This window comes from Danio rerio, chromosome 8 (assembly GCF_049306965.1).
Source record: "Danio rerio strain Tuebingen ecotype United States chromosome 8, GRCz12tu, whole genome shotgun sequence".
NCBI classification, from domain to species: Eukaryota; Metazoa; Chordata; class Actinopteri; order Cypriniformes; family Danionidae; genus Danio; species Danio rerio.
Window position 1 is genome coordinate 27,689,233 of NC_133183.1, and position 26,911 is coordinate 27,716,143.

General features: G+C 33.2%; 2 protein-coding genes across 2 annotated transcripts in view; one reads left to right on the top strand and one right to left on the bottom strand.

The window, feature by feature from the left end:
• Nucleotides 1-16,902, top strand: part of cacna1sb (calcium channel, voltage-dependent, L type, alpha 1S subunit, b) — a 40,572-nt gene extending 23,670 nt beyond the window's left edge. The window contains 23 exon segments of the mRNA NM_214726.1: nt 60-112; nt 203-349; nt 432-633; nt 1,652-1,810; nt 2,531-2,641; nt 2,726-2,809; nt 4,380-4,427; nt 4,793-4,819; nt 4,940-5,065; nt 10,739-10,804; nt 10,883-10,974; nt 11,112-11,271; nt 11,756-11,883; nt 11,988-12,084; nt 12,772-12,874; nt 12,947-13,048; nt 13,494-13,621; nt 13,752-13,874; nt 13,956-14,179; nt 14,267-14,325; nt 16,050-16,135; nt 16,220-16,306; nt 16,392-16,902. Coding sequence (NP_999891.1) covers nt 60-112; nt 203-349; nt 432-633; nt 1,652-1,810; nt 2,531-2,641; nt 2,726-2,809; nt 4,380-4,427; nt 4,793-4,819; nt 4,940-5,065; nt 10,739-10,804; nt 10,883-10,974; nt 11,112-11,271; nt 11,756-11,883; nt 11,988-12,084; nt 12,772-12,874; nt 12,947-13,048; nt 13,494-13,621; nt 13,752-13,874; nt 13,956-14,179; nt 14,267-14,325; nt 16,050-16,135; nt 16,220-16,306; nt 16,392-16,610 — 2,631 coding nt within the window. The 3' untranslated portion in view covers nt 16,611-16,902.
• A 3,557-nt stretch (nt 16,903-20,459) lies between these two features.
• On the bottom strand, nt 20,460-25,670 carry taf10 (TAF10 RNA polymerase II, TATA box binding protein (TBP)-associated factor). Its single transcript, NM_001044811.2, is given in 5 exon segments — nt 20,460-20,731; nt 20,829-20,943; nt 22,267-22,331; nt 22,421-22,578; nt 25,334-25,670. Coding segments are annotated over 5 exon segments (546 nt in total). The 5' UTR covers nt 25,452-25,670; the 3' UTR covers nt 20,460-20,641.
• Between the last annotated feature and the right edge of the window lie 1,241 nt (nt 25,671-26,911).

The following is a 26,911-nucleotide window of genomic DNA, read 5'->3' on the forward strand; positions in this document are numbered from 1 at the left end:
GAACGTTTTTCTTTTTAATTTAAGTTAATATATTCCGTCATTGTGTTACTTTTATTTAGGGTACATTGTTCTACTGTACAGACCCCCTGCAAAAAACAGCAGAGCAGTGTCAGTGAGTATTTTTTTATCTCATTTATTTGGCTTTTGTCTATTTATTTTCTCTTTGTGTATTCATAATATCACCTTTGCTTTTTATTTTCAGGGGAACATTTTTAAAGCATGTGCAAAATTCCCTTCACGACACAGAGATCCATCAGCGCAGATGGGTCAACAGCGACTTCAACTTTGACAATGTGCTAAATGGCATGCTGGCTCTTTTCACTATCTCCACATTTGAAGGATGGCCAGAGTAAGTGTGCGAACATCTTTCTTCATATGATCATGTGACTATATCTTGTTACACTAAAATCACTTTGATTCATCTGCCACAGGATCCTATATAAGGCCATAGACTCATATGACGTGGACACAGGCCCTCTGTACAATAACCGTGTGGGAATCTCCATATTCTTCATCATCTACATCATCATCATCGCCTTCTTTATGATGAATATTTTTGTGGGCTTCGTCATTGTCACTTTCCAAAGACAAGGAGAGCAGGAGTACAAGAACTGTGAGCTGGATAAAAACCAGGTAACTACCATAAGATGGTCAATCTCTGATATCTGTATGTAATTATCCAGCTTGTAGGAGCAGTGCACGTAAACCTCACTCCTTAAGTGTCCTTGTTAATGCAAACAGCTTTAAAGACAGAGAGGGGCATTCAAATCTATTTTGGTTGAGTGCAAGTAGAACGAGTAGAGTTCAGTTGGTGCTGTGACCCGGATGAGAGTGGGGTTCAAAGCCCTGATATAATTAGAATAGTTTGGGGGTAAAAAGACGTGTGAAAAGGCTAAGCGACAGTAAATAGTTTTAGAACATTCTGACACCCCTGCACTGCTGAATGCAGACGCTGAAATTGCATAGTTCCGTACTTATTAAAATAGTATGTGAAAAACAGTATATGAGCCGAGAAGTATGTGCAAATTCATAGTAACCCAGAAATACCCAGATGACCTACTACTTCCGGCAAGATTCTGTAGTGCGCATCCAATGGATGATACACTATCCCATGATGCCACGTGAGGGAATTTCTGAATAGGAATGTGATAATGACAAATAGTGAACGAAGTATGTCCAATTTCCATTCATATTACTCACATTTATACTATATAAAACATACTTTTCTAATGAACATGTAGTAAATGACAATCAAATATAGATCCCCTTCACAGACAGCATGCAGGAGTAGAGTATCTGTCACGCTGTTTGTGCATATCCCTAAACACAACAACCATGGTGGCTAAAATCTCACATCAAACAAAGTTCCAGAATCACCACAGACCAATGGAGAAATTTACAGGAAACCAGAATGTTTGCTATGAGGAACTGTTTCAAACTGTTAACACAAAATTACAAACTTTGTAATACAAATTACATCATATCAGTTCTTTCTTTAATTTATTTTGAAGAATTTTGGGGCCTTTAGGGAAGCGAGTGTAACAGAGTTAGTAGGAGTAGTGCAAGTAAACTTCCCTTGGCCTTAAGTAGTGCGCTGCTAACTGAGGTTGAGGTCTTCATAACCATCTTTCCTTGTTTTCTCTCTTACCAGCGTCAGTGTGTGCAATATGCTCTGAAAGCACGACCCCTCAAATGCTACATCCCGGAGAACCCGCATCAGTACCGTGTGTGGTACCTTGTGACTTCCTGCTACTTTGAGTATCTCATGTTCTTTCTCATCATGCTCAATACTCTGAGTCTTGGAATGCAGGTTAGCAATAAAATGACTGCTTCATTCATTTTCAACAATTTTTTTTACAGTGTTTTTCAATAAATTAATAATTTCCACCAAATATGTATTAAACTGATTGCAAAGTCATATATCATTTTACAAAACATTTCAAACGTTTATGTTTGTACCAAAATATTCAGTAGCACAACTGTTTTCACTGATAATAATAATACTAATAATACAAAACAACAAAAAGAGAATGATTTCATAAAGTTATCTGACATTTTGAAGTTATCATTTTCAGCATTTATTTATTTTTTATTCATTTTTGCTCAACTGTAAGACATTTAGATGTTTACATGATTTATTTTATAGTAAATTTCCATACTTAGAAAAATAAAATGAAGCTGTCACATAGAATTTAAATATTTGTTAGCAAATGTATTTTTCTGCATTTTTTAGAAGTATTTGTTTTAATATCAAATGACATTTTCAAATAGATAATTTTTTTTAAAAAGATTCTCACTTACAAGTACACCTACAAGTAGATAATTTGATTGGCACATAATTTTTTTTTAAAAATCATTTAAAAAAGCCTTTAAAAAATAATATAAAATTTATAACCACAAACAAAGAAAAGTTTAATCCCGTTCTGTGAGTATTTTGGTCAGTGCAGTGTCATACATTACAGTCCAAAGACACTTTAAAATGGCTGCATTTGGTAACTAATCTGTTGTTTCTCTTTCGCCTGTATTCCAGTACTGTAACCAGCCTTTTTATATAACCAAACTCTCTGACAATCTGAACGTCATCTTTACGGTTCTGTTCACTGGTGAGATGATTGTCAAACTCATCGCGTTCAAAGCAAAGGTACTCAAGCTTCCAAAACATCAACTTCTCTATATAATCTCTATTTATAATGACATTGTTGGTGTTCTGTGTGTTATGAAACAGGGCTACTTTGGAGACCCTTGGAATGTGTTTGATTTCGTCATTGTCATCGGCAGTATCGTTGATGTGGTCCTGAGTGAGGTTGATGTGAGTACGACGACAGTTTGACATAAAAAAAATATTGCCAGTGTGATTTCTGTTTTGTAAATGCCTCTACAAAGGCTAAAGCATTTACAAATGCCCACCAACAATGGCTTGTATTTTAAACCTGTATTTAGCGATACATGAAGCACAGACCGCAGCAAGCAGTCAATATCAGCATTAGTGCACAGGAGGTACCAATTTCATCAGCTCCAGCTCAGTTTTCCTCTCATCCAACCAACCAACTTCACTCATCAGTGGCCATTGATGGGCTCACTTTCATGATTCATTTCACTTGTGTTACTGAACCACTCTCTTCCCATCTCTCACAGCTGCTTAAAGCCCTAAGTATACTTCGGTTTCATGCACATGCTACAGTCGGTGTACAGTTTTGTCATCAGGACTGTACACTTGTCGGCCAATTGTCTTCCACATTCTCTTTGAACTTTTTATGCTGTTTAAGTATTTAGTTGATGTCAACTCTGTTGGAAAAGAGACATGAAAGATTGGACAAAAAACAAACTACTAAAGATAACCAACTTGACAATATCTTGTGTTAGAGGATTAAAATATATTTACAGTTTTATATATATATATATATATATATATATATATATATATATATATATATATATATATATATATATATATATATATATATATATATATATATATAAAATGACATAATTACAATTTGTAAATTTTACCCAAAAACTTTTTTACTAGTCATTTTTAGAGATTTATCATTACTAATCACATGCAAAATAAAAGTTTGTATGTACATAATATGTTATATATCTAATATGTGTATATAAATGCATACACATACAAGCATTTACTTAAAAAAATGCATTTACAGATTAATATTTATATATTTTTTGCTATATTTTAAAAAAGATATATAGACATTTATCTAAGCATTTACATATACATGAATATAGACCATTTCAACATGGTCCTGTTATTGGCCCATGAACATTTCCTGCTTGTTCTCAAACTATTTCATAACTGTAACAAGAGGCAATTCAATCATAACTTGTAAACAACTTATAAACTTATAACTTATAAACAAATATTTGGCTCTTTTTGGATTCTCAGAAGCTATAGAAATTAAAAACGTAAAACAGGACATACTATGGGGCCATTGTTTTTGTTTACATCCCTATAATGGTCTATAAATGTGTATGAATATGTGTATTTATTTATCCATTGTAACTATACACAGAATACACCGAAATATTATGTAAATGCCAACTTTAATTTTGTGTATGGTTAGTTTTCAACATCACTAAACCACTCAAGTTAAAATCGTTTTGGTGTGCAAATGTTTTGAGTGCCTATGTCTATGCATCTGTTGAAAAAACAAAAGTATACTCTGGGCTTAATACACAAGGCTGCACATCTCCAAGAGTGATGTGATGCACTGTTTATTGTCTATAACCACTTTAGGAAGTGTGATCCATAATTATGCTGTTTGTCTCTGATCCTCAAGATGCATTGCCGTTTAGCTTATTATTACGCTGTATTAACACCTATTATACCTCATTTTGACTTCTCATTTCTCTGTTTTCATCAGAGAACACTGGAGGCCAGTGGAGGACTGTGGTGTCTACATGGTTGTAGTGTAAATATCACTCTGCGCTGCATGTGACTGCTGTGAAAACACACACTATACACTTTAGATATAAAAGTAGACAGCCATTAATAATGTTGGGTTTAGTGTCAACATTTAATTTAATTAAACATTAAATATCTCAGAATTGTAACTAAGAATTGTCACAATTGTACTTTTTAATATTTAATAACTGAAACAAGCTTCCTTATCCTTTTGAGTTTTTGAATTCCTTTTTTAAATATGCACTATACATGCTGCCACATTAAAGTGTTTTGATATATTACATTTTATTTTATTATATATATATTTTTTATTTTTTTTATTTTTTATTTATTTATTATTTATTATTTATTTATTTTATTTTTTTTTTTCAGGAGGTGGATCCGATGCAGGCAATTGCGGTAAGCATCTTTGCCTGGTTTGTTAAACTCTTTTTAAACATCTAAAAAGTCAGAGTTTAATATTTAATGTGTTTATAAGGTGGGACTAAATGTGTCCCATACAATTTTGCTCAATTATAGGAGGCAGAAAATGTTAAATTGTCCATCACATTCTTCCGTCTCTTCCGTGTGCTGCGTCTCATTAAACTGCTCAATCGCTCAGAGGGCATCAGGAACCTGCTGTGGACCTTCATTAAGTCCTTCCAGGTCAGAGCCATTTATTGAAACAAAGAAGAAATCAGTAACATTTTTGTACATAATGTTTATCACAGGAGTATAAATTAAACATTTAAAATTGCTATAGGTGATCTGCCTAAATGCTAACCAGAGAAACACAGTTCCTCCCCTGCCGTATATAGCCACGCTTCCTGAAATCACACAATAAAAATGAGCCTGTTACGTGAATGAGTTGGCAGAGATGCTGACTTAAACTTGTCCAGTGAAACGCTGCTGCTGTCAAACATTGTTTACTTCACTAAGTCAGTTTAATGGTGATAGGATTGATCCAACAGCCTTATTGGTGGAAGGTTTGCGAAGAAATGTCATGCTCCCTTGCAAAAGAAGTTTGTAGTATTTTCAAAATACAAAATACAGTATTTTTTATACATTTGTGGCTGATGTATTTTGTAGATCATATTAACACATTTAAAATTGAGGTATATGGTATTTTATTTTATTTTTTAATTGGCCCAATAGTTTTTTATTGGATGCATATTTTTTAGTCCTATGTCTTACCCAGAATATAAAAATACATATAAATACATTTAGATCATTTACTTTAATCAGTATTGTTGGAATGTGTAGAGACTTTCAACAAGCACAACAAAAAATGTTTCTGAAGACAATCACCTACTGCATCTTTAATGTCGCAAAAGATAGATTTCTATTTCTAATAAATACTGTACTTTTATGATATTACTTAATACCTTGTTATAACTTTTTTATATATTTATACTGTTTCGTTTACCTAGGGATGGGCAGTATTTATGATACAAGTGTTTTAGATATGTATTTTAAATACAAAACAGTATTTTGTAATTTGTATTTGATAGAGTTTATAAAAATTGGTTAATGTGTATCAAAATATTTTATTTTTTAAAATACTGTAAAATATTTAGTAAGATGTCTACATTAGGGTTTTCTCAGTTATTTGCCAAGGCTTGAGATAAGACTAGAAAATTGAAGAATACTGAAGAAGTTGATCAATGCTTGGAGTATGGATGGAAATGATGCATCACATATAAAGAAAGTAACAGACAGATGGTAGGGGTAGATACAGGTGCAAGTCAAAATACGACAGGAAAATAAGACAAACAACATAAAAAAAGTCCTACAGTGGTGATACCTGTAAATCTTTATTGGCTGTTTTAAATGGCAGTAGCTGAAGTGCAAGTGCTCTTAGTTAATTACAAACCTTTACATAGTTAATAAGTATGAAACAAAAATATTGAATAATACTCCAGTATATATATTTATTTTTTCACCATAGAATTATAAGATTATATCTGAGATTTTTGTCAAAACTGAGTCAATCACATCTTCTTATTAAATGACAACTTATTCACATTGTGTGATGTTTTTTGTAAGTTGTTTACATTTTAAGACTTTTTATTTAAAAAACAAAAAAGGTTTTATCTACAAAGTTGAACTCTAGCTTGGCTCTGTAAGGTTTTTTCTGTGAGCCAATCAGCATTTCTAATGTACACACGTAGGCCAATCAGGATCAGCCTACTTTAACATTCCACCGGACTGCTCCGTGTACAGCAAAAAAAGAAAAGAAACAAACCTAGTCTAAAATCAGAAGTGGCCAAAATTGAGCAAAAACCTGAAACTGAAAAGATGTGTGCAAATGTGATGCATTTAGAAGTTAGAACCATTATTGACATTGAGATAAAATGTTACATTTGACATGTTTGAAAAAGGATAAGTTATTAAAAAATATATAAAATGTGAATTTTTCATTTGTGTATATATGATCAGTGAAACATTTTTCAGTGTTCATTAAACTCATTTGCTCATTTTCTGTTTTCTTTTAAAGTCTTTAAATTTGCCTTGAAGGGCAAATACTTAATTTATGGGGCATATAATTCAATAAATATAATTCAATAATTCAAATAAAGTGTATAATTCATGTTGATTACATAAAATTAACAGCTGCACTGGACAAAATGTTTAGCAAGAAAAGTAAAATATTCATCCTAAAACATCAACTAAAGGTTATAGAAAGCAAAAATAAATAAATAAATAAAATAAAAAAATTAAGTTTCTCAAACATCAACATATTGTTACAACAGCATTTTTTAATTAAATGAATAAGCAGACTAATTGTATTTCTTGAAAAGTCATGTTTCAAATTATTGATCTGTCAGATAGAACTTAAGGATTAGAAGGTCCAATCTGCATTTATGTTACCCCAATTTGCAAATTTAAGAGATTTTTGATAATTTGCATTTAGAGTACATTTAGGGTCTCTGTCATGTTAATGTATAACAGAAAACTACACCCATATTGTTTGCTATATGTAATGCAAATCCTTGAAGCTCAATATCTTAAAATCATTTAGATCGCAGATAGAACCTTATAATTTCAACACTGTGTAATTACAAACTTTGATTTAGGATGTAATGACATTTTAATTACATTGTTATAACATGTTATCTACACCTGAGATGTAATATTTAATTACCATAGACTGTAAAATATATGGACGTAGTGTCCGTGACGTCACCCATAGGTTTCTGAAGAGCGCAAAAGAAGCCACAAGTAGGCACGGCCAACCGTCGCCATTTTGTTCGCGCGTCTTCACACCCACGGCGGGATACCATACAAGGACAAAATGTTTCTTCGTATGTTGCATGTACAGTGTTTGGTTATTTATAGTTGTATATAAATATACATAGTACATATGTAAATACAAACTTAGTAAGTCTTTACATTGTTACTACATTGTATGTACATCCAAGATAATATTTATATACTTAAATGTTTATTTGTATTTTTCCTGTACAATATTTGTGTATTTATGCATTAACATATGCAGTACATATATAATTAAAAAGTTTTAGTTTGTATGTAATTACTATGTCATTGCATTATAAATACTATGTAATAACATTATTACAACATTGTAACTACAATGTTATAACATTGTTAGCCAATTGAAATTTTATTGTTATAACATTATAATTACTATGTATTAGCATGTTTTAGCATTGTCATTACATTTGCTAGTATGGTAAATGTGTTTTGTATATTTCATGTACAGTATTTGTGTATTTATATATTGTATATATTGTATTTATATGCAACATATGCAGTATATATGCAATTGCAAACTTAATTTGGATGATTTTACTTTGCATTACAATAACTATGTAACAACATTGTTATAACATAGTAATAACATTGTTATAACAGCGTGTAAATTATGTAAAAACATAATTACATTTTTATAATCTTGTAAATACATTGTTATAACATTATAATTACATTGTATTAACATTGTAATTACATCTGATAGGATTGTAAATGTGATTTTCTATATTTTATGTACAGTATGTGTATTTATATGTAAACATGCAGTGCATATGAAATTATAAACTTTGGATGGACAATTATTATATAATAACATTGTTAGGACATAGTAATAACATTGTTACAATATAGTAATAACATTGTTGTAACATGGTAATAACATTGTTATAACATAGTAATATCATTGTCAGTACATTGTTATATCAGTGCAATTACATTGTCATACATTGTTATAGCAATGTAGTTACTTTGTCATTACATTATAGCATTTAGATTACATAGTTTTTAACGTTATAATTACTATGTGTTAACATTGTAACTACATTTGATACTGTTATAAATGTGTTTTTGTACATTTCAATGTAAACTTTTAACTGGATGTAATTACTACGTCAGGTCATTACAATTACAATGTAATAACATTGTTACGCCATGGTAATACCATTGTCATTACATTGTTATAACATTGTAGTTTTATTGTTATAACATTGTAATTACTATGTATTAAAATTGAAACTACATCTGATAGTATTGTAAATGTGTTTTGTATATTTTATGTACAGCATGTGTATTTATATGTAAACATATGCAGTACATGCAATTTTACATTTTTAATTTGGATGTAATTACGACATAGTAATAACATTGTTATAACATAGTAAAAACATTGTCATTACATTAAAACATTATAAATACTATGTTGTAACTACATCTGATAGTATTATAAATGTGTTTTTGTACATTTCATGTACAGTATTTGTGTACACACGTAATATGTAATTACAAACGTTTATCTTGAATGTAATACTATGTTGCTACATTGTAATTATATTGCAATTACATCCAAGATTTACAAAATATGAATATTTAATGTACAGTGTGTATTTATACTTAAATATGCACAGTACATATGTATGTAATATGTAATAACCAACTTTAATCTAGACTTATAAACATGTTTGTATGTGTGTGCAATTACTGCTGTTAATTACATTGTCATTATATTGTGATTACATTGTAAATATATAGTAGTTGAATCCAAGATGATATTTATAAATGTAATTGTTTCATTGTATACTTAATGTACAGTATTAATGTATTTATGATTATTTATGTAAATATACACAATACACTTGTAATATGTAGTTACAAACTTTTATCTTGATTGTAGTTATTATGTTGTTAGAATGTTACTGCTGTGTCATTACATTGTAATTACATTGTGGTTACATTGTAAATATGCAGTAGTCACAGCCAAGTCAATATGTATATATGCAAACGTGTTTTTGTATACTTGTAATTACAAGAAGTTTGCATGTTTTATGTAATTACAAACTTCAATTTTGGATGTAATGTCATTGTAATTACATCAAAGGTAATATACTAGTTTTGTCTTGTGTGCAATTACTGCGTTGTTACATGGTAAATACTATGTAATTATATTGTAGTTACATTGTAGTTACATCCAAGATAATGTTTAGAAATGTAAAAATTTCCTTGTATATTGTACGTACAGTATTTTATTTACAGGTGCATATGTAAATATACACAGTACATAGGTAATTCCAACCTAATTATTACGTCATTACATTGTAATTACATTGCTATTACATTGTATTTACATCCAAGGTAATATTTATAAACTTAAATTTTGTATTTTTCATGTACAGTATTTGGTTATTTATTCATAAATATATGCAGTACATATGCAATTATAACCTTTTTAGTTTGGTTATAATTACTATGTAATAACATTGTAATTACATTAATAATAGTATTGTACAGTACAGTATGCTCTATATTGTGTATTGAATAGTACAATTGCAAATATATATATATATATATATATATATATATATATATATATATATATATATATATATATATATATATATATATATATATATATATATATACATTGAATATTTTTAGTGAATAAAAGGATCATATTCAAGACAATAGTTTCTGTATAAAATTTATACAAAATCTTTACTAAAATCAAGTGAGTGCGTTGACAGAAGCTGACCCAAACTTGCTCAGAGAAACACTGTTGCTATCAAACATTGTTTTCTTCACTAAGCCAGTTTAATGGTGAAGGATTGATCCTCCCTTGTAAAAGTATTTTGTAGTATTTTCAAAATACAAAAATACAGCATTTTAAATTTATACATCTGAGGCTGATATATTTTGTAGTTTATTTTAAAATACTTAAAATTGAGATATTTGGTATTTTATTTTAAAAATACATCTTTAATGTATTTTTGCCCATCCCTGAATTTACCTAGGTTTGTTTATCACATATTTTAAACAGAATCAATGTATAAAATGTTGTGTTTTCTCCATTAGGCTCTGCCTCATGTGGGTCTCCTCATAGTCATGCTTTTCTTCATCTATGCTGTCATAGGGATGCAGGTGAGATAATGTCCAGTAGTTTCTCTCGTTCTTGTTATATTAGCTTTTTCCAATTTTCCTCCTCTCTTCTCTCTATAGATGTTTGGTAAAATTGCACTGGTTGATGGTACAGAAATCAACCGCAACAACAACTTCCAAACTTTCCCTCAAGCTGTTTTGCTATTGTTCCGGTGAGTGAAAACATCTGTGATTTGTGTGTTCTCTAATTCAAGTGACTCTTTACAAAAATTTCGCAACTGTTTACCTGTTGTTGCAACTCTATTTTTAGTTGAATTATCAGTGAACTGATCTTTGTTTGTGTGCACAGGGTTGCCACTGGAGAGCAGTGGCCTAAAATCATGCTGGCCTCAATGTACGGAAAGCTCTGTGACCCTAAATCAGACTACGGCCCTGGGGAGGAGTATACCTGCGGCTCCAGCATCGCTGTCTGTTACTTCCTCAGCTTTTATATGCTGTGTGCATTTTTGGTAAGCAAATGAGAGGTTCTCAAATTATTATATGATTGTATTGATGTTTATCAGAGATTCTTGTATACTGGAGTGTTATGGTATACATTATCATACTGGAATTTTGTACAGAACTTAATTCAAATCTTCTAGTTTAATATAACTTCTATTTTTAAATGCTAAAATCTAAATTTTATTCTATACTGTTTCAGGTAATATGTAAATAAAAATGTTCTAGACATTATATAGCTCAACTCCAGCTCTATAGAAGAGTATTAATCTACCTTATTTTTGTCTGTTTATCCATTATATCAGATTAACACTAGATATAGATATTATGTTCATGAATGTGCTTTTGGGTGTTGATTCTTAGAAGTAATATAAAGTTTAAATATATTTATAAAATCATTCAAATATAAAGTTATCCTAAGCTGGGACTTGTATTGTACATGGTATAGCTAGCATACAATATCCAGCACTTTTGAAATCACTGTCTTCCTGGTAGGTGATCAACTTGTTTGTGGCTATCATAATGGACAATTTTGACTACCTCACCCATGATTGGTCAATCCTTGGGCCGCATCACCTGGATGAATTCAAGAAGATCTGGGGAGAGTATGACCCTGAAGCGACGTGAGTTCAGTCACATGAGGATCCAATGCAAATTTCATCTTATTCTTTTATTGGCCAGCTTTTCCCTAAGACAAACTTACTTATTGTCTTCTGGTCTTGCAAAGGGGGCGAATCAAACATTTGGATGTTGTCACTCTTCTGCGAAGGATTCAGCCACCATTGGGTTTTGGTAAATTCTGTCCACATCACGCAGCTTGTAAGGTAAGACGACATTATTGTGTGGGTTTATGTTGAGGCTATATTGTTAAAATGTGGACGATTGGTAACCATATTTTTATGTCTATATACAGTTGAAGTCAGAATTATTTAACCCTCTGAAATATTAGCCCCTTGTTTAGTTTTTCCCCCAATTTCTGTTAAACGGAGAGAAGATTTTTTTCAACAAATTTCTAAACATAATAGTTTTAATAACTCATTTCTAATAACTGATTTGTTTTATTTTTGCCATGATGACAGTAAATAAGATTTTAATAGATTTTTTCAAGACACTTCTATACAGCTTAAAGTGACATTTAAAGGCTTAACTAGGTTAATTAGGTTAACTAGACAGGTTAGAGTAATTAGGCAAATTATTGTATAATGATGGTTTGTTCTGTTGATTATCGAAAAATATATAGCTTAAAGGGGCTAATAATATTGACCATAAAATGGCTTTTAAAAAATTAAAAAACTGCTTATATTCTAGCTGGAATAAAACAAATAAGACTTTCTTCAGAGGAAAAAATATTATCAGACATACTGTGAAAATTTCCTTGCTCTGTTAAATGTAAAATTTTATGGAAAATTATGTTTTTTACGGGGTCTTTCCCTGTTTATTAAATGTCGTTTTAAATCTATATGTTGTTATGGAGTTGATTTTAATTCAGTATTTGTGAACTTCCATCTCAGCGACTGATTTCCATGAACATGCCACTAAACAGTGATGGCACAGTGACCTTCAATGCCACACTTTTTGCTCTGGTCAGAACAGCTTTGAAAATCAAGACTGAAGGTGTGTAATGGAAATCAAATTTAGATGTTTGTTTTGGAGCATATAAAATAATGGACAATTTCTTTCTGTTAGGAAACTTTGAGCAGGCCAATGAGGAGCTGAGAGCCATCATCAAGTCGATCTGGAAACGGACCAGTATGAAGTTGTTGGACCAGGTCATTCCACCAATTGGAGGTGAGACAGCTATGATGAGAATAAAATGCTGTTGTATTTGTAGAAACGATAGTTTGTAGTTTGATCTGAGATTAATTTCATTTATTTTATACAGTGAAGACTATGTAGTGTTATTTCACATTGGATTATTTAATGTCTATACCTGAATACTGTTGGACTGCTCCTATTAATAGACTTAAATCACTATTTGATTTGTATCTTTGTATTGTATTTATCTATACTCTAAATATATATTATATTTAATGAACTTGCACTTCTCTACAGAATCACCTCAAGCATTCTAAAATAACCAATTATTCTAGTCATGTCTAGTCAAGTTGGATGGTGGAACTGGTTTCATATCAAAACATCAATTTAAAATATATACTTTTTTTAACAGTAAAAAAAATATATATATAAATTTTGCACATTTCTGACTGTGATGTAAATATTCTATTGGCTACAGAGGATGAAGTCACGGTTGGAAAATTCTACGCTACCTTCCTGATTCAGGAACATTTCCGCAAGTTTATGCAGCGACAGGAGGAGTTATATGGTTACAGGCCCACCAAGAAGAACGCTGATGAGATTAAGGTGCACTTTATGAAAAACGTCTACCATAAAAGATCAATTTAGGATTAAAATACCTCACTAAAAAAGTTTGCTAGGTTACAAATAATAAAACAAGACATATTCTTAATTCTATTCTCACCTTGTTATGTAGGCCGGTTTGCGCAGCATCGAGGAGGAAGCGGCACCAGAGCTGCACAGGGCAATATCAGGTGACCTGATAGCAGAGGATGAGATGGAGCGAGCCATGGAGAGCGGAGAGGAGGGCATCTACAGGGTACTCTGAGACCAATCATCTTTAGCATGAAAGTAGATAAAGACATCTGTATTTACAGCCTCTGTTTCTCCATTCATGCAGCGGACAGGTGGTCTCTTTGGACTCAACGCGGACCCCTTTTCCTCTGAGCCCAGCAGCCCTCTGTCCACACAGGTCACCAGCCAGAGGCCCCTGCAGTTTGCGGAGAATCGGCCGGAGGATGCAGGGTCTCCTCCAGACTCTGTCTTCCTCCCAAACACAGAGTTTTTCCCTGATAACATGCCAACAACAAGCAACACCAATAACAATGCTAACTTCATTGAAGAGTGAGCACATAATTATAATAAAATGTACTTATTTGTGTATCTGTAAGGGTCATGATGCTCATATGAGGCTGTTTTTTTGTCATCCAGGTTTACATTTGAGAGCGAGTCACTGTCAGCAAGCAGAAACTATTCATATGAAGACATAAGTAAGTAAAAACAGTGGGCGATAGAAGAAAAAAGGTCAAAAACTAAGGGACTAACAAAATAATTTTGAATTAAGAAAATGTACTTTTATGAACCCATACAGTTTATTTATTTTTTTATTCTATACCTTAATGGTTTGGTAACACAGTTAACTATACTGTTTTATGTTGTATTAAATGTTATTAAGAAAGTGAAACAAATACCACAATATAATATTTTTAGAACAAACATATTATTCTCCAAGAGTGTGCTAAATTAATCAAAAATGACATTATTTAGAGATATTTATGTTGCTTAAGATTTTCCAATTGTAAATAACCAGGTTAATCTATTAATAAATGTAATTTAATAATTTAAAATGTATTGAATTAACTTGTGGCGACGCAGTGGGTAGCACGTTCGCCTCACAGCAAGAAGGTCGCTGATTCGATCCTTGGCTCAGTTGGCGTTTCTGTGTGGAGTTTGCATGTTCTCCCTGTTCATGTTCGTGTGGGTTTCCTCCGGATGCTCCGGTTTCCCCCACAGTCCAAAGACATGTGGTACAGGTGATTTGGGTAGGCTAAATAGTCCGGTGTGTGTGTGTGTTTCCCAGAGATGGGTTGCGGCTGGAAAGGCATCTGCTGCATAAAAACTTGCTGGATAAGTTCATTCCGCTGTGGCCACCCCGGATTAATAAAGGGACCAAGCCGACAAGAAAATGAATGAATAAATGAATGAATTAATATGTAAAATATTTGTAATGTTACAAAAAAAATTTGGGGTGGGAGGGGGGGTGGGTGGCTTGGTGATTTCCAAAAATAATATAGATGTTATTAAACAATTAGAATGACTATTAGAATATTTTATTTACAACCTACAGGAGATAAAAATAATATTTAATAGTTACATAAAAAAACACATACAAATAAAAAAGCCATCAGCCTTTCAATTATTTTTCCATTGGATTGTGACCCCTGGGGTTATTAAGCTAGATTAACAAGGCAATAGGGAAAATTGCAGCAGATTGATTTTAAAGTTAAATATTGACACCTTTATGGCACTCACATACATTAAAAACAAAGGTCACAACTGAACATAGAGGATAATCTCCAGGTTGTTTGCTGTAAACATTTTCAGTTAAGTCCATTTAATAATCTAGGGTCGCCACAGCGGAATGAACCACCAACTTATAGAGCAAATGTTTTACACAGCGGATACCCTTCCAGCTGCAACTCCCTACTAGAAAACATCAATACACCCTCATTCACACACAGTACAGACAATTTAGCTAACCCAATTCACCTATACCACATGTCTTTGGACTTGTGGGGGAAACCGGAGCACTCAGAGGAAACCCACGCGAACACAGGGAGAACATGCAAACTCCACACTGAAACACCAACTGATCCAGCCAGGGTTTGAACCAGAGACCTTCTTGCTGTGAAGCAATTGTGCTACCCACTGCGGCACTGTGCTGCCGCTGTAAACATTGTTCTCACTATTTTCATTAAGTGAGGTTATTATTAAATTAAACAAATTAATAATGTCAATATGCTTGTTTGTATAGTTACTATTGGTGTGTGAGCACCGTTGTGTGCAATGTTTTTATGTTTAAAACCCACCTCTGATCATAGTGGGGGTCGCGAGTCACTGGAAATGTTAATTTGGGGGTCGCAAGCTAAAAAGTTTGGGAACCCCTGATCTACAGTATTGTTTAAATGACATTATTTTCTTGTGCAACCAATAGGAGACTCCAGCTTGTATGTGGGCGGAGCCTCAAATGTTAATGACAGGCGGCTGTCAGATTTCAACGTGAAGACTAATTCTACACAGGTTTGAACACAAAACACATCATTATAATAAGCTTAGCAACTGATTTTCTTTTCTGACTCATTTGTTTGCATGTGACTCTCACAGTTCCCTTATAATCCCTCATGTGAAGAATCAAAGAACCAGAGATCAGCAGCAGAAGCCTCACCAGCCACCGACAAACTCATTCAGCAGGTAAACAATATGCATGTCCTCTTCATATTCATTCCAGACTTTCCTCTGAACTTTGATTAATCTGTATTTTGCCATGAATTCTCAGGCACTGAGAGATGGTGGTCTGGAGTCGTTGGCTGAAGACCCACAGTTTGTATCTGTGACCAGAAAGGAGCTGGCAGAAGCCGTTAATATTGGCTTGCAGGATATAGAGAGCGTGGCTCAGGGTATTGTCAATGGGCAGAGCGGCAAGGTAACCAAACGCAAGCGACGTCCTATCCCTGTTCCTCCCAGCAAAACCAAGGAAGCCACAAGTGCAGTGTAAACACATACTGAGAGACTTTTAACAAAACCATGAGACACCATCGCCCTGAGGCTTCAGCCATTGTTTAAAATCACAGACGTAACAGTTTACGAGCAGGTAGTGATTAAGCTGTGCTGTTTTTAAAGATGGTATTTTGGTTTAGAGAAATAATGTTTCCAAAGGACACGTACCATAATGCTGTTTCAATGAGGTCTTGTGATTTTGATTTCTGATGGCTACTCTGATTCAGGTTTGTTTTTTGGTAAGCGATTATACCAAACGTCCTCAATAAAGTGTTCACACTTCTGTTCTGTGAACATCTATAATTGACTGTGTGACAATACAGACAATCATCTGAAGCGTTGTAATCTGTGGACATGTCTAAAAGGCAAGTCTTTTTATTTCTTTACTTTGTTTAAACTGCGCAGAATGGTTTACCACCGCAGTTACAAATATTTTGTTATTGAATCGGAGAGAGGGTGGGAGGGAATAAATAAAGTGGTAAATAAAGTGAATTCAAAAGAAATATATAGTACACAACAGCATTTTTAGGAGTTTTCAGCTATAAACTCGTTTTGGCCATTCATTTACATGACAGCAGCTTTTTGGGGTCCTGAAAATGCATACTTGAAAGTACAATCGGTTAGTGAGTGGAGGTTTGTGAAAACAATACTATTATCATGTCAGTGTAAACTAAAAAAATGCAATTTTGTGAAAACGCTCACATCATACATAAGCAGTTTATCTTTGAGCGAGTTAAACAACAATGGCGGACTAGAGGACTTTTGATGATAGCATTGTGCTACATTGCCAACTATTGGCCTGGTATGCACAATACAGAATTTTTAGGCAGTTTTGAAAATGTTGTTGTTTCAATGAGAAAAGCTTCAAAAAACACACTTTTTTTGGTTTGTTAAGTACATCTTCAAGTAAACTGGCCTGTGTTTTTTATTATTTAAATAGTTATTTTGTGTTTGTACTCTGCACTTAAAGCCTCTATTTGTTTGAACATTTATTTTATTTACAAAATTACTTAAAGATGAGACAAGAAGGTGTATAGGATCTTACAATGTCTAATTGAAAGCATAATAACATTTTTATTTCACTTAAGATTATATTTTTCAAAAGAATCTTTCTCGTTGCTTAAAGTGGGACTGAAAATAATAAGTCGGCTAAAATTGGCTAGCTTATGGAGAGAACTGCTATTTTTTTCCCCTAGAATAGGTGTAGTGGTTTTCTTGGTTTTTCTCTTACTAAATCAAACTCAGTCTGGAGGTTATGAATATCAGAAGAATATACTTTATTGTCGACAACAAAGGAGAACTTTCAGGAGACCCCCAGTAGCATCTCTGTCTGAAAAATTCTGCCTCCCTAATCTCCTGGCCTGTTTAAATACACTTTGACAACAATTATTTTCCTTTGTTCTCCATACATTACACAAGATCCCTCCCCTAACCCCAAATTCCACCTCTGACATCTGTTTCCTGAGACACCTCAGGCTCTTTTACCACTCTCTTTTCATCCCTTCTTTTATGACCCCTAGTTGTTTCCTCAAGCCATTTCCCATGTCCAATTGTTTTAATGGTATGCAAGTCTACAAGCAGATTATACACATATAACCTGAATATATAGATTAACTTCACACTCCAAAGAGCACAAAATCCACCTCATAGGCAAACTATTTTTTATTAATATACTTTAGTGGCTTATACAGTATGTTGTATAGTGCAGGTGAGATGGATATAGGACAATGGAGTAAAAAGAAAGAGAGTGGGATCAGTACGTAACGCAGGCCGGATTTAAACTGTCCCTGTCAGAAGAACCATTTTTCTTTGTGCAATACCTACTGGCACTGACATCTTTTTTCTTAAAAATGTTTTTAATAGGCTAGAGGAGTGTTCCAGGGACATCAGGTGTACATTGATATGTGTTTCTTCCTTTTAACTGTATGAAAATAATAGTGAAATAATCATTACTGAAAACACAATGTTGCTTTAGAAGTTTATCATCTCAGTTCAAATTATTTTGCTCACGATGACCTCACTTTTGAAGTGCTGCAATGTTTATACGTAAAGTTGAAATTTAAAGACAAAAGAATGTGTTGATGCCTTTGGCTGAAGTCTTAAAGCTGTTTACTCTTAATATGTTTCCCTGTATTTTCTCTTAAACAACATTTGACTTTGTTCAGCACATCCGTGTATTTTATTCATTGCAAAGTGCAATTATTTTGCTATTGGATTTTCACTGCGCATATACATACATATCCACTTCAGCCTGTGCCTTGTCATTGAATATGAAATGAGGTTTAATTTTTAATAAATTGAAGAAAGGAGAAAAGCTAACATTTTTAACCTTTTGTAAATAGATAAATGCTCTTTAACCATTCAGATTATATCACATATTTTACCATATCTTGTAAAATTTGCTAATCATTTGAGGGCAACTTTAACATATAATTCCACTTTTTCTCAAATATACTTTAGGCTACTGCTTTTGATCACTGAACAAAATGAAGTATATCAGTGGTTCTCAAACTATGGTACGTGTACCACTAGTGGTACTTGGGCTTCCTTCTAGTGGTACGCGGAGGAATCAAATATGTCATTTGTACAAAAATGATTTAAATATGTTAAAAAATGATTTAAATATGAATATGATGACATATAGCCTATGTTTCCAGGTGTTGATAAATAGGCTACTATGTTAATACTTTACAGGAGTTTTTTTTTTTTTTTTTTTTTACTTTTTAACAACAGTAACCTTTAATTTTTACCTTTTAAAAGCACATTTTAATTAAAATGTTGACGTTTTTAGTCAGTAGTTATGCTACTGTATTTCAATACTGGTCATTTTGGAGGTACTTGTTGAGACAATTTTTTTCTGAGGTGGTACTTGATCGATGAAAAAACTTTGAGATCCACTGAAGTATATTATGCCGTTTCTGCTCAACTAGTGCCTCCTAGTGGGATTACAAAAAATAAACTATATACAATCCTTGCAAATGCTGCTGACATTTTGTCTTATTACTATCGTATACTGACACGGCTTAACAATTGAAATGGGGTTTGGCGGTAAAGTGGCAACATGTAATGCTTTGTAACAAAGAGTTTAGCTTACCTGTGAAAAAGTCTCAAATGAAACACAGTTCAAATTCTTCTGTCTTGTAAAGCACCACCACTATTCATGTATTTTTGTATATCTTTGCGTAGTTTGGCAAGTAACTTAGTACATTTTATATCGCACTTTTAATCTCTTTTCCCAGATAACGCCTCAGACTCCGACTAGCTAATCATCCTCAGGCCCACCTGCTGCTATAGCCACGCCCCAAACTTTCGCTATTAGTCAAACTGAACAGTGATTGACAGACCCAAGTGAACAGCTTCGATATCTTGACCCATATATGACTTACTTATAATCACCGAACAATAAACCGGGATAAAATTATTTGTTTTAGCAACTTAAAAAAAATCTAGCATACTTCTTATGAATCCCCATCACCCTTTTTGTGACCTACATTGAATTCGCCTGAGAGCACATAGAGCAACTGAAAGAAGCAAAGTCAAGATCGATTCTATTCTAATAATATTCTTATATTTATATAATGTTTTCTCTGAAGACATGATGATTGGTCTCAGCTGTATTAGACTGTTGCGAGAAACTTGAGCAGGTCCTTCAGGTACTATTAATACTGCAGCACGTTACAGCTCCAGCTCCTTATGGCATGAAACTAAACCCATAAAGCGAAGATGAGAAGATCATACATGTAGTGTATGAACTTACATCACAAGCCTTACAGTGGTTAATTTAAGACTTCTTTTTACAGTATTTGATTGATTGATTTACAGTGATTGATGACCAAAACAGGAATTGTATTGTAATGAATTTATTTATACAAGATTTTTTACTGGCATCAACTAAGTCATGTGGCATAATATAACTCAGTCAGGCTTAACAAAAATACAAAAAAGCTGCTAAATCCCTAAAAGCAAGTGGGCTGATGTTTCTCATCTTGACAATTAGCACATTTCCAGCAGTCCATTAGAATGAAGCTCTCAGATGAAATAATGAGGCTTTTTAACATTTATGCCGTACTCTGCCAAAGCCGGTGTCAGATCTTCCATCGTCAGAGTGTACTTCTTGTCCTGGAAAGTGAGATGATTATAACATGTGAGATTTAAAGATCAAGTTTTTTTTTATATTGTACATATAGTCATTCTAAAATGCATTGTGCGCACAAACCTTGGCCTTGTTTCGGGAGCTTCCAGAGGCTGTGCCCTTCATTTTGCAGTGTTGTAGTGCATCGTTTGCAATATCAGAGATGAACTTCTGAGATGCCAGAGATATGAGACGAATTCTGGCAAAGAAACAAGGACATGATGTAAAGGCAGATTCATGAGGGGTTTATGAAGATATAAAAGCATGTTTTTTTATGATTAAAAAATTAACACCAACCTTTTATATTAAGATAGCATTTTCAATATTAGCTTGTTACCGACTAACAAAAATGCAATACTTTACATTAGACAAATGTGATATTTATTTCCTGTTCATACTAAGAATAATAACCATTTATTCATTTTCTTTTCGGCTAAGTCTCTTTATTAATCTGGGGTCGCCACAGCGGAATGAACTGCTAACTTATCCAGCACATGATTTACACAGTGGATGCCCTTCCAGCTACAACCCATCACTGGGAAACGTCCATACACACACATACACTCCAGACAATTTACCTTACTGAATTCACCTACAGCACATGTTTTTGGACTTATGGGGAAAACCGGAGCATAATAACCATTTAAAGGTTTACAAATTGTATAATGATGATGATGAAAACAGCCTGCCACATACACTTTTACATGCAGTGAAGTTGGACCACCCCGACCATAAACAAACATCACATAATTCAGGAGAAGACAGGTTAATGGAAGGTAGCTTTTAGAAAGAGGAAATAAAATATATTAGGGAAAAGGGAGGTGAAAAAAAAAAACCCTCTCCGACTGCCGTTGAAGTAGGGCAGTGTAAGATCAGGGGAAAGAAAGCCCCAGCACGAGCACAAAAACACATAGACATAACATCGCAACAGGTGATGGGAACAGGGGATGTGGATATAGTCCGATAAAGGCGGCAGCCATCTGGTCCTGCCCCCAGAGAGCCCCGATCAAAGACCCGTCCAACAACCCAGAAAAACGTTGGAACAACTTTTGGATAGTTTTAATTTTCCAGCTGATGAACATGACACCTAAATCGCATCTTTAAACAATTTAAGCAAAAATTCTGAGAAAATCTGAAATTATAAAATTATTACATGTTCACTTTACACATTTTATTTTACACACACTTTATTTTAAGGTACAATTCTCGCTGTTAACAACCCATTATCTAACACTTTTAGCTCAAACTACTCACTTGTTGCTTATTAATAGTTAGTAAGGTAGAAGTTGGGTTTAGGTATTGGGTAGGATTAGGGATGTAGAATAAGATCATACTTTAGAAGTACTAATAAACTGCCAATCTCTTAATAACAGGCAGCTAATAAGCCAGTAGTGAAATCGTGGAAACCGATAAATAAACTAAAGTATTAAGAGTTTTTGTTTATCTTTCATACATTTAAAGTGCTTTTATCATATTTGACCCAACAGCTTTCTGAGAGAAAGCTTTCTTATTCCGAACTCACATCCTTGGATCTGATGCTTCAAATCCAGCTCTGTTGAGATAGTATCCTGTAACTGCGTCTGGAATCTGAAGCACAGACAGTTTGTTAGCAGTACAACTCATAAAATATCATTAATAACCAAAGAATAAACTACAAATCACAAAAGGGAGCTCACTGTAGGAGTGTAATCCTCCAGCTGCATGAGGAAATCTGCCAGTGGTGTAGTTGAGATCACAGGCTTCACGTCTCCGTTGGCGATCTCTGTGGGCACATACACGCCGTTTGATACAGTGGAGTCGGAGGATGGGGTTGCCATGGAAGCCGAAGTAGACACTTTGAGGGCGGAAAGTAAGTATAACAGACAATTTAAGGCAATAAAACAACAATTGACATTACAGGCAACAATCAAAAGGCAGCTAAAACTTCTCTTTCATGAGCACTAAACTACAACCTAACAAAAAATTCTTCTTCTCATTCTTTCCTTAATCCCTCCCTACTTAAGTCTGCATTTAATAAAATTTCCATAGATTATTTTGCTAGCGCAGATTGTTAGTCTCAAAGTGAACGATTCATATGTGCAAGTTAATCCACTTAAGAGGAACAGTTTAATCTAAATCTGACCATCTGCTTCTGCTCTGTTATGGCAGTTCTTCTCTGATGACGTCAGTTTGACAGATTGGAGCAAAAGATGCTTAGCCACACCTCTTCAACCGTTAAGTTTGCCACAAGTGAAAGATGACAGGAGCACAAAAATAAAACCCGCCCACTGCTCAATATTTCAATTCAGTTGGAAATAGGTCATCACACTGAAATAAAAGTTTGCAACAACTTCCTGTTAATACAGGCATTAAAGTGGGCATTGGCTCTTTGTGATAAATCACAATACCCTTTCTCATTTGACAGTTGCTTTGGACAAAAGTTGGACAACTAAGTGTAAATAATTGAATTTATAATTAAATGTTTGTAGGTAAATGCTAAGCTCTCTGATCAGGGCTGGGTAGTAACTAGGCCCACATGGAATCTGTGTGCGCAGAAATCCACAGATTTCCACAGGGTTTTTTTTTGCCAAATTTATATATTTTATTATATATATATATATATATATATATATATTATTATTATTATTATTATTACATTTATTTCAGTAATATTATTGACCATATGAAAATGTTCATATGATTTATTTACAATACAGTTTGTAAAGTAATATTTCGTCTTTTAGTAGATTTTAGTAGACTTGCTTTGTTTACCAAATAAGTGCATCTAATTATTTAATTAAAAAATTAAATAAGTTAAAATTCCATATATTAAGTATTTAGTTAAGTTGCTTCCAAAATCTTTTTGCATAAATTCACACATTTTTTACTTCTGCGCAGAAACAGCAAAAAATGTCTGCAGATTCTGTCTGGCCGTGGTAATAACACATGATAACTATATTTTACATGATATAATTTTCAAATAAAACAGTAATATGTGACAGGATTACAATATAACAACTAATAGTTTTTTTTAATATGATGCAGCTTAAAGTGGCTTTATGAATTGTGTAAATAAATGCATTAAAACCACAAATTTTGTGAATTGGTCGCTCTTCATTTTCTTTAAGCACAGAGTCTGCCCCAGGAGTTTATGTTGACATTAAAATTTGGTATATTGTGAATTTACTGTTTAATAATGGAAAAGTATTTTAGTGTAAAGTGTAAATAGGAAGTGTAAGTAAACTAATTTTACTCATTTTAAAATAGAAACTATCACTCACATCTTACTATCTTTTTTTAATACTTAGTTTTTATGTATTTTTTTAGAAACATATAACCAGTGGGAACAAAACAAACTATAAAACATATAAACACACATACATAACAAGTATATACGTGTATATACACAAATACATCCATTCCACACAAGTATATCTATATGCATACATATATAAAAAACAGTAAATTAACCTCATCAAGAAAATAAATGAATAAAAAAGTACAAAACAAATATAATAAAAGGTTGACAAACATTCTCGCAATGATGCATAACCTCTAGAATTACGTAAACGTTAAATTATGGATAATTGTATTGCCGTTGTAGAGAAAGCCAGCCATCTCTTTTTCTATTTGTAATCATTTTTTCCATTTCTGTTATTATTTTGAGCGGATCTTCTTCATACCATTTCCAGGTTATAGCTTTTCTTACTTTTTGCCAATAATATTTTAAATAGATATCCAGCCTCCTTTTCAAGTTTAATAGTTATGTCCCCTAGATAAAGTACTTTGAATGATCTAGAAATATGAAGATCAAAAATATAATTAATGGCCGAGAGTAGTTTCTCAAAAACTGTTCATTCTTAAGCACTGCCAGGATATATGTGCATGATGTGCCTCTTCTACCCCCCACAGTTGTCTCACTACCTTTATACCTTAAAAGAAACAAATTTTACTTTCTTAAATCGATTTTTTAAAATAAATTGTCACTATTTGCACCTTGATTTGAAAATGTGATTGGCTTGTTTTTCAGTTGTTGTCTATACTACTATACCCGTTTTATGCTATTGCCCTTGAAAATTCACTGTTGTACTAATTGCAGTAAAAAAGAAAAGCAAGAGCACCCCAAGAAAGAAGACTTGAAGTTGACCATGTAATATTTAGCTGTAGTGAGGAAATGTCATGTAGGCCACATTGCACATTGCGTTTAAAATCACTTGGATTTCTGTGATCAACCCATTCTGTCAAATGTTTGTCTGCATGCCTAGGTGCTTGATTATAATACACCTGAATTCAATGGAGGGGTGTCCCAAAAACGTTGGTTTTTGCTGTAACGTTACCTCAGATCTGTGAAATGTTCATCTCTTTGACATGCGTTTGACAAGTTTTACAATATACGAGAAGTTTAAACGATTAGTTATCTGTTTGCTTCGTACAACTATTATTCAGGAGCAAAAATCTGCATTAAAACGTGAAATAAATAAAGTTGTGACTTTTTTGTGATAATTGGCGATAACAACTAATATAAAAAAAGCGATAAACTGTTATTATTTTCAAGTCACATCGCCCAGTAAAAAATGAGTGTTGTGGAAAAGACACACAGAGACACACACCATTGCTGCTGGCGAGCGCAGGGATGCTGCTGGCGTTTGTGGTGCTGCTGTTCGGGACGCAGTTGCTGCTGCTGGACGCCGCCGCTGCTGCTCCGGTCTGCGTGAGATCCACGTTCATTTTCCCGGCTTAGTTTATGTATTGCAAACGCTAAGCTATACTAGAAAAACACACACAGTTTAAACTAATGTTGGGTTGAGTCGAGCGCTCATTTATGCCGTTTAAACGGCGAAGTATCGGTCGCTCGCTCTGATGATAAAAATATTTACGCTGCAACTGCGTCAGGTGATCAACACTTCCGTGTGCAACCACTATGAAATCCCGCTTGGTGTTGGAAATCGTCAATGGTTCCGGATAAATCCCTTTTAGCTCACATTTATTATTTGTAGTATTGAATTTAAAGCGCAAACTTTGTCATACGTATTTGGCATTCAATATATAATTTGCAGTTCATCCAAAAGGAGAAAGAAGAAACATATTGCGTGTGTAGACCTAGACCGAGGACATTTTGCAACAGCTCCATCTAGTGATGGCGGTGAAGTGGGTTATTTCACACAAAGGAATGTCAGAAAACTTAAATATAGTTATAGTGTTCAAATTACACTTTAAGGTCTCTGTGACTGCAACTAATACACTTAAACCACAAAATAATCTTGTTATTAGCGTATCAATCTTACATGCTGTCATGTTACTCATGTTATCTTAAATAATATTAATAATTAAAATAAAATAGATTATACAAATATAAATTTGACCACCCCTATGGTTAAAGGCATAATCGCGCCAATCAGTCTTTGCAAGACTCATTCAACAGCGTGGATACTGTAGTGTTCGAGACAGTTCTCTTGTAAAATAGGTGTTTGTATAGTTTGAGTTACAGTAACCTCTAAAATAATAAGAGAATATTTAAATGTCTTTAGATGTCATTTAAAAAAAAAGGCTAAATTTGACAGAGTAATTTGCACTCTGAGTATTAGTATTAAATATATTATATATATTATAATAATATTGTAAGTATTATTATAATACTTTAATTAAAATTTGAATATATCATCTTATAGCCTGTCATTTAGAGTTTATTATTTCTAAAAATGGCTATTAAATCTTATGGCATTATTCATTCATTTTCTTTCAGCTTAGTCCCTTTATTCATCAGGGGTCGCCACAGCAAAATGAACCGCCAACTTATCCAGCCTATGTTTTACACAGCGCATGCCCTTCCAGCTGCATTCCAGTAGTGGGAAACATCAATATACCCTCAATCACACACATACACTACGACCAATTAAGTTTATTCAATTCACCTTAACTGCATGTGTTTGGACTGTGTGGGAAACCAGAGCTCTTTTGGAATTAATGAAATTTAAATAAATTCCTTAGAATGCCTGCTTAAATCCAGTCCAAAATAATAAATATTATTCTGAAAGGTTTCTAGAACAAACTTAAGTGTGTTAGATCTTGGAGGGGAAAATGTTATTAATTTCCTAAATGCTTTTTTTGGACACTAATATTAATTAATAGATAATTTAACAAAAGAAAAAAAAAATGTTTGGGTGTGTGAAAACACAAAGGTTTGTTCT